General features: G+C 33.3%; 1 protein-coding gene across 1 annotated transcript; it reads right to left on the bottom strand.

The window, feature by feature from the left end:
* Positions 1-675: 675 nt before the first annotated feature.
* HELRODRAFT_192732 (hypothetical protein) lies at positions 676-9,679 on the bottom strand (the record flags this gene model as incomplete). Its single annotated transcript, XM_009023627.1, has 15 exons — positions 676-974; positions 1,264-1,371; positions 1,538-1,633; positions 1,814-1,906; positions 2,045-2,173; positions 2,326-2,363; positions 2,543-2,805; positions 3,740-3,876; positions 4,573-4,637; positions 5,116-5,188; positions 5,573-5,715; positions 6,218-6,307; positions 7,136-7,226; positions 9,171-9,291; positions 9,549-9,679. The coding sequence occupies 14 exons, from the start codon at positions 9,677-9,679 to the stop codon at positions 1,264-1,266; spliced, it is 1,578 nt and encodes a 525-aa protein (XP_009021875.1). The 3' UTR covers positions 676-974.
* Between the last annotated feature and the right edge of the window lie 349 nt (positions 9,680-10,028).

Genomic DNA, 10,028 nt, shown 5'->3' with positions numbered 1-10,028 from the left:
CTGTGACCTTCGTAAAGCCTGTATCCTAAATATATGTAAATACATATATATATATATATATATATATATATATATATATATATATATATGAATATTATTATTATCAGTTTTAATAATTATATTATAAATAAATAATAAACTATAATTAATGAATAAATAATAAACTACAATTAACCTCATTGTAAATGTCTGAGAATGACGAGGATTGCGATGAAATCACTCAGTAATCAGACATGTAACCGTAATTAGCAATCATAATTTTAATCATTATTACTTTTCGGCTCGTTTTAAATCGTCATCATCACCACCATCTATGTAACTATCATTATCATTACTACTCTTACTATCATCGCCATCATCATCATCATCACCATCTACATTAATTAATCATCATCATCATCACTTTTATTATTATTATTAATATTATTATTATTTGCATTTTTAATGCTAATGGCAATACATTAAAAGTATTTTGACACATCAAATAGAACGTGCGTCATATATATGTATACTAATAAAATAAATATACATTAATTAATTAATTAGTTAGATAATTAATTAATATTAATTAAGCTTTTACATCTTGTTTCCAGATTATATATATATATGTGTATGCATGTATAATGGCAGTAATAGTAGTAGTAACATATAATTAAGACCAGTTTGTAATTTCAGAAAAGAGAATAAAAAAAGCATACGAAAAAGCGACAAAAATCATAATAAAGTCATAATAAAAGCAAGGAAAAACTAATGATTCGTAAGTATTATGTAATTATGGCAAAAGTATGCATAATAATTTAATTATGACATTGATTGTTGTGTTCGATCATATATATATTCAAGTAAAAGCACATTAAATACACAAAAAAATGTCTCCTCTCTTTTTCTTTCTCTCTCTCTCTCGTACCACATAATTAATTTTTTTAATGGACTCAATGTTCTAGAGCCTTCTACAATGTTCTTTCGTGGTCTGTGTGTGTGTGTGTGTGTGTGTGTGTGTGTGTGTGTGTGTGTGTGTGTGTGTGTGTGTGTGTGTGTGTGAAAATGAAAAAGTTATATTTAAAGTTGTTAAGAATACGATTTATTCAGTCTATTGAATCGAATAATCAATCAATTGGTTGTTCAGTTCATCAACCAACCAACCAATTAATCAATCAATCACTCAATTGATTGTTCAGTTTATCAACCAACCAGCCAGCCAGCCAGCCAGCAAGCCAGCCAGTCAACCAACAAACCAACCAATCAAAAAACAGACCCACCAACCTACGGTCCCAGAGCGGGCTTCAAAACGGTGCCCTCAGTGGCATCACCCGATCCTACCACGGCCCCAGCCGTGTTACTAATTTTGGCACTCGAATCCGTCACAAATTGCTATGAAACAAAGAAACAATAACGCGATATTTATAAACCAAGGTGTGGCCAGACAACAACAACAACAACACCAACAACAACAGCAATAATAATACAAACAACAATAACAACAACGACAAACTTGTGCCCCATCCCAACAACAAAACAGACAAACAAACGAACGAACCATCAGTGAGTGGCTCATGAAGTACTCGCGACCTGGTGTCCCGTCGTTTTTCTGACAGTCTTCGCAGAAACAAATCAACAGTGCATCCACAACCATCTGTAATATAATTATACATACATACAAACATACATACAAACATCATACATACATACAAACATACATACAAACATACATACAAACATACATACAAACATATATACAAACATACATACAAACATACATACAAACATACATACAAACATACTTACATACATACATACATACATACATACATACTTTGTATACTGATAAGAAGCAGTGAGCAATGACGAACGCGAACACGCAAACGAGAAATACTGGAACTGCCAAATAATTGATGCTAGGAATTGTCTGTATGTATGTAGATAGGAATGCATGTATTATATATGTATGATATATGTAAATCTAATAATAGCAACAGCAACAACAACAGCACCAACAACAGCACCAACAACAACAACGACGACGACAACAACAACAACAACAAACCCTGAGCCAGAGAACAGCGAAGACGCCAGTCAGACACATAACTGCAACTTTTCCAAGGAATAGTACAAAGTCTCCGACACTATTTATGGCCAGGACCCTCAGCGCATTGCTTGATATTATCTCAAAAGCCTGTTTGTTTGTTTGTTTGTGTGTGGTTGTACGTATGTGAGTATGTATGTCTGTCTGTGTGTGGTGTGTGTATGTATGTATATGTCTGTGTATGTATGTATACGTGTTTGTGATGTGTGCGTGTGTGTGTGCGTGCGCGAATGCAATCTTACCTTACGAGCTGAAGTGCAGAAACTTGTTCCTTCGATAGCTGTAGAAAAAAAAATTAAACAAATAAATAAATAAAAATAATAATAATAATAATAAATAGTAATAATAATAAAAAAAATAATAATAAATAATAATAATAATAAATAGTAATTATAGTAATAATAATAATAATAATAAATAGTAATTATAGTAATAATAATAATAATAATAATAACCAACCAATGATGGTGTAAGCATTCTGATGGAGAAACTTGAGGACCTTCTCCAGACACCAGAGACAGCAGATACAACACTTCAGACAGCACCTTGCACATGCATTCTCACTGCCTTTGCATCTGTCGTTGATGTTGATGTTGATGATGTTGTTGTCGTTGTTGTCGTTGTTAATGTGGTCGTTAATGTTGGTAGTGGTGTTGTTGATGTTGTTGTTGGTATGGTCGTTAATGTTGGTAGTGGTGTTGTTGTTGATGTTGTCGTACGTGCTGTAATTGTACTTGTTGATTAAAATGAATTTTTAAAAAAAGTCAGATAGACAGACAAATAAATAAATAGACAGACCGACAGACAGACAGACAAACAGACAAACAAAAAGACAGATAGGTAGATGAGCAACATACATATTATTACAACTATTACAAAAACTCACCTGAATTGTTTACACCTGATTAGCTATAGCTAAGTAACACACACACACAAGCACACATATTTCAATTCAATCAATCCCACATGTTACCTCAAATCCACACATACACACCACACACACACACACACACACGCACGAACACACCATACATACACAAGCACATACACCGATTCATTCATACATAAATGTATACATACATGCATGTAACCAACTTAGTTTTTTTTTTGAAGAAATAAAATATGAATAAGAAGTTATTAAAATATCAAAGTATCAAAACAAACACACACGAACACACGCACACACACACACACACACGAACAAACAAATATATACACACACACACGCACACACACACACACACACAACTCACTTAGATTCGATGTACATGAGGATATATCTGATAATCTTTACAATAGCTATGACCATAGAGCCGAGAGCAATTGAACCAAGATGGTGCAAAATAAGCATAGACATCGATTTGCAGATTGGGCTTCCCAAACGCTTTTTATTTCTTTGGTGTGGCGAAATTAAAAACAAATTATTCACTATTATTATAATTGTTCCTTGGTGCTTCAAATGATAGATGATACCGCAACAAAAATTTGTAATTTTGAGAAGAAGAACCACTCTAAACGATCAAAAAAAAATCCATATCAAAACGTTAAACCACGCCTCGGGTATAACAAATTTGAATAAATGGATGGATGAACAATTCGATGAATTAATGGATGAATGGAGCGAACGAATGAATGGAAAAGAATCTTAAAACTAACGTGGTAAAGTACCAAATAGCCACTGTGCTTGTAATGACAAACTCCTGGCAGGCCAGGGTGAATTCAGTGGTCCAAATCCAACCGATCAGATGGATCCACCAAAATTGCTTTTCAAAAGTGTTCTTTTGGAATTTCACCTTTAAACAATTCATTTATTTGTTCATTCGTTTATTCATTCATTCATTCATTAGTTCACTCGCCTTATAGATATTATTCTTAAATCTTGCCTCGGGAACTCCTATAGGATTGAATAAAATGAACTAAACCAAAAAGTCAACACAAATGAACGAATAAAAGAACAATAGAGTGAATGAATGAATGACTGAATGAAAGAACGAGTAATTGGATAAATGAATAAAGGAAAAAAGTTAAATAAAAAAAACGCGTCAAACATTTAATCAATCAACTAGGCTGAGCCTGCAAACACTTCATGAAAGAAAGAACGAATGAATGAACCAGTTACTAAATGAAAGAATGCATGAACGAAAGAATGAACGAATAAATGAATGAACGAATGGATGAACCAAACGACAAAATCGTGAAGTATATTTCTGCCATAAAGCAGAGCATAAATATCGAAATAGATGAATGCTAAATGCTAAATGGATAACCATTAATTACATGGCGAGAAATGTTTATCAAACATTTCAACATTTCGGTAACTATCGAAATAGATGAATGAATGAATGAGTGAATGAATGAGTGAATGAATGAACAAATGAAAGAACGACTGAATGAACGACTGAGTGAATGAATGAATGAATGAATAAACAAAGAGACCCACCCATAGTAGAGATACAAGACAGTATAAATATGAAGTATAGTGCTGCTACTAGGCAGAACAAAAAGGTCCAAATCGGCTGAATCAGTAGCATTGGGACGTCAGCCAAGCATTTTCCTGAAAAAAAAATGAATAAAATGATTGATTGAAGAGATAAGGTAAAAAAATGAATGAATGAGTGAATGAATGAACGAATGAGTGAATAAGTTAAAAAACAAACAAATGAATGAATGAAAAAACACTGATAACGCAATCTTAAGAAAGAAAGCCTTTATCAATTTGCAAGATCAATAGATTGATTCGTTTTTAACGTTGTTACTGATGCTTGCTGCTGTATGATGTTTAAACTCTACTGATATCATTTACTCGTTTATTTAGCCGATCGATCGTTCATTCATTCATTCGTTCGTTCCTTTATTCATTTAATCATTCACTCGTTTATTAATTCATTTATTCATTCACTCTCTCGTAAATTCCTCTCCTTAATTAATTATTTTATTCATCCATCCATCCCTCCATCCCTCCAATCCATCCATCCCATCCATCCATCCATCCATCCATTCATTTCTCCACTAATGTTCGCTCAATCACTCACCAGCTTCATGGAAGAGAGCCACGACCAATGAGATCCTCTTCCTCATTATCAGCAGCATCAGTAGCAGGATAACCTGTGTGCGCGCGTGTGTGTGAGTAGGAGAGAGAGAGAGAGAGAGAAAGAGAGAGAGAGAGAGAGAGAGAGAGAGAGAGAGAGAGAAAAGGAGGGAGGGAGAGTTTAATACATCAACAATACTATCTATAGTTTAAAAACTAGAGATAAAGTTGTGTGGCCGATGCCGACAAGACAGCTGCTATTTGAATTATGATGATAGACTGGCAGCAAATTCGTGAATGGTAATTATGACTACTGTGAATAATAATAACAATCATAATAATAATAATGATGATGACCACTAAAATGATGATGAAAATGATGACTGCACACAGACACGTACGCACGCAAACAAACACACACACACGCACACACAGACTGACATACAGACACAAAAACTTACAGTAAGAACACTGGCCACAATGGCAAAAATGAGGAATGTCCATTTTTTCTTCAAGGACGAACCCACCAGGGGCACCAAAAACTCTTCCTGTTCCTCTGCTTTCAAGTGCACCACAAAGCACCACCAGAGGAAAACTGACCCGACTGTATTTCAATGGAAGGATAATAATCCAAACGCTACTATGAGTAAGTATTATTCATCATTACGTACTCTTGCTATAATTCTTGTTGTCATTAATGTCATTCATTCATTCATTCGTTCGTTCGTTTTCTCATTTTTTCATTCTTTAACCAATTCATTCATTCGTCCGTCCGTCCATTCATTCATTCATTCATACATTCATTCATTCCTTCATTCATTCCTTCATTCATTCGTTCATTCATTCATTCATTCATCCATTCATTCAGTTCATCATCACCAATTTCACCATAATACACATCAGAAACGTAAGCACAAACATACATACACAGTACATGCAAACATGAAACTTGTAAAAAATAAAAAAAATGAAAGAATCAATATATCAAGCTGCTGTTACGTGTTAAATATTAAACCGTCCAGAGGCAAACATGAACTTCGTACATACACAATACTCACACATACTCTCTCTCTCACACACACACACATACACACACACAAACCCACCGATGCTTCCGACCACAGAGAGAACCACAATGACCCAAACTATGACAGCAGCCAGAAACCTCATTAGCACCACCATCAAGAATGCAATCACTGTAAAAATCATAAATTATTATTACGACAGAAAACAATAAAACAATAATAATAACCATAATTATAATAATAATTATTATTGTCATAACTATTTATAAATAATTAAATTTAATTCGAGATTAAATGCTTTCAATGAGGTTATAAAATTCAAGCTACAAGCTAAGAAACAAAAACACTATACAATGGCTTGTTAGAGGAGAGATAAACACATCAAATGCAAATTTTGCAATAACAATAATAATAATAACAACAACAACAATAATAATAATAATAAAATTAAGCAAATACACCCTAAACAGGCAAGCACACGTGATACAGAATTATTCAAATGAAATCCCACAGTGAAAAAAAATTGCTAAAAAAAGAGCCATTATATTTGAGTCATGTGAATGTGGATATTGTTGTTGTTGTTGCTAATGTTGTTGATGTGATGTGATAGCATTATTTTGTTGTTGTTGTTAATGTTGTTGATGTGATGACATCATTTATGCCGTTGTTGATGTAACAGTTATGTCAGTTTTGATGCAGTGATTTCTCTGGTTATGGTATGTATGTAGTATAGTTGTTGTTGTTGTTGTGGGGCTGTTGTGACGCCAACAGAACCAACAACATAAATATACAAACATACATACAAACAAACATACATACTTACAAACAAACATACATACATACATGCAAACAAACAAACAAACATAAATACATAGAAACAAACAAACAAACATACACACATACATACATACATACATACAAGCATACATACAAAAACAAACATAGATATAAAAAAAACAAACATAGATACATACAAACATACAAACGAGTTCAACTTACCAACGGCAATCACAGTCAAACCAATAAGCTCCCTCCAGCATAGTGAGAGGTCGTTCAGAGTCTTCGTCATGAAATCATCCAACTGAAAAATCTACAATAAACAACAATAATAATAATACAAATAATAACAATAATAATAAATAATACATACAATCAAAAGTAATGTTCATAAACACCCACACACAAACACACACATACAATCAAACAAACACACATTCATAAATACACACACACACACACACACACACATACAACCAATAAACACATACAAACACCCGCACACAAACACGTACACACACGAACACACATATATATATATATACATACACACAGATACAAACCTCTTTAAAGCTATTGGTAATGTTGGAGTACTTGGCGGCCGAGCTATTTTTGTTCACGAAGGAAGAAGGATCCGGAACGCAGCGGGACATTATTGGGATGCTGTTATACGAATCATCATCAATAATAATAATTATTATTATTATAATTATTATTATTATCATAATTATTGGTATAATTATTATTGTTGTTGTTGTTAGATTTCTGTGGTTAATGTTAAACGCATTCATCATCAAAATGATTGAACCTTGGGGTAGAATTGTTATAAATTGCGTAACAATTACTTAATAATAATCATCATCATAATAATTTTTGTTATTATTATTATTATTAAAAATAATGATATAATTATCTATATAATGATAATCGTCTTCATCATAATTCTCAAAGCCTGTTCACCCAGTCATTTTAGTTTATCAATAGGCTAGATAAAAATTTATTTCATTTATTCATTCACCTAAGTACTATCTCATCTATCACCCATTCATTCACACATTCATTCACACATTCAATCATTCATTCATTCACCCATTCCTTCATTCGCACATTCATTCGAACATTCATTCACATATTCAATCATCCATACATTCATACACATATTCATTCATTCACACATTCATCCACTCACCCACTCACTCACTCACTCACTCACTCACTCACTCACTCACTCACTCACTCACTCACTCACTCACTCACTCACTCACTCACTCCCCAACCTCTTATAGATAGGCAACTCGGGGCAGGGTCCTTCTCTTCTAAACTTCTCCCCGATTTTCGGAACAACACCATAATCACAAAGACTTACCTACCACAATATGAAGAAGAAAAAAACATCACAACTTCTACATTCCACAATGCCACAGTTTCAATCTTCTTACACTTTTAAATCCATATTATAGGTGCAAAATTGGTCGAGAGATTCTCACAAAGAGAGCCACTGGACCAATAATAAGCTCTCTACTGAACCATTATACCCCTCGTTATATTATGTTTCTTATGTAACAGCTCTTCTACAACGCGCGAGTTGTAGAAGTCAGGCCCAGAAGATTGGGATTTTAAATCGATATTATTATTCAGATTTCAGAAGAGAGTTAAAAAGTTATTTGTTCGACAAAGCATTTAATCACGGTACAATCCTCTGAGGAATGTCATTAGAGTGAATAAGGTAATAATATTCAAAGTCGACCCGGTGTCTCTCACAAAGAGATGCTTACTGAAGTACTATAACTTTTGTTATATTGTGTTTTCAACGCATAGTGGATTAGATTAAACGATCAATCTGCTATCTGAGTTAATAATTAAGTGGAAAAACAATTGGGAAATAATATTTTTCACCAAAGGACAACAACAAACAGGACCCATATATTCGCATAGAAACTGCATTCTCTCTGTTACCAATCCAAAAGAAACTCTCCCATCTTTTATTACTACGACAAAAGTGTGACCAAAGTTCAAGTAGCTAAGTACATTTCAATTTACCAAATTTATTTATATTATATATATATATATATATATATATATATATATATATATATATATATATATATATATATATATATATGATAATCTATTTATATCAATCGAAATTGAAACAACAACGACAACAACAGTAACAACAACAATAACAACAACAACAGTAACAACAACAACAACAATAATAATAATAACAAATAAAAAGAGGCCTAAAGAAGAATACTTTTTCAGTATTGTAGAAATCAACAATGTCTTGCTCAGTGGTTAGTTTTTTGTTAGGGCATTTCTCAATGCAGATTTGCAGAGCATTTTTGGGATATAGTGTACTCATGAAGAAAACGTATCTGTATGTTTTGGTGTGTGTGTTTGTACGTGTGTTTGTATGTGTGTGTGTGTGTGAGTTTGTTCAAGTGTGTATGTGTCTGCTCAAGTGTGTGTTTGTTTAGGTGTGTATGTGTGTACGTGCTTCTTTAAGTGTGTGTATGTGAATGTGTATGCTTAAGTGTGGGTGCGTGTGTGTGTGTATGTGTTTGTTTAAGTGTGTGCGCGTGTGTATATGTGATTGTACGAGTTAAAACAATAATAATAATAATAATCCAACGGCTTTCCATCAGTAGACATGCCACTATTGGTTAGATTTTCAATGGGTTTGTTGGTTTTCTGATTGCAGGTGTTGCCAGCCGAGTCGTAACCAAATGCAACCCTCTTCACATCGCCGTGAATTATCGACATCACTGCTATGTACAACTGTGTGGAGTGAAGTGAAGTGGAAGTGCTGTCTTGATTGATTGATTGATTGGTTGATTGATTGGTTAGTTTGTAAGTTGTTTGGCGGTTATGGTCGATCGATTGATTGATTGATTAAGAGAAAAAGAGAGAGAGACAGAGAGAGAGAAATATAATTGTTAGTTGGCCAATTATTTGTTAATTGAAAGAGAGAAAAGATAGATAGATAGGTAGATAAAAAAATATATAAACAGATAGATAGACAGACAGATAGATAGATAGGAAAGAGAGAAAGAGAGAGAGAAAGAGAGAGAGAGGAACCAATAGTTTTTTAAATTTCAAAATTACTCAGATT

The sequence above is a fragment of the Helobdella robusta genome (genome assembly GCF_000326865.2).
Source record: "Helobdella robusta unplaced genomic scaffold HELROscaffold_37, whole genome shotgun sequence".
Lineage (NCBI taxonomy): Eukaryota > Metazoa > Annelida > Clitellata > Rhynchobdellida > Glossiphoniidae > Helobdella > Helobdella robusta.
The sequence above is the reverse complement of the archived record's forward strand: the minus strand, read 5'-3'. Positions and strand labels throughout refer to the sequence as shown.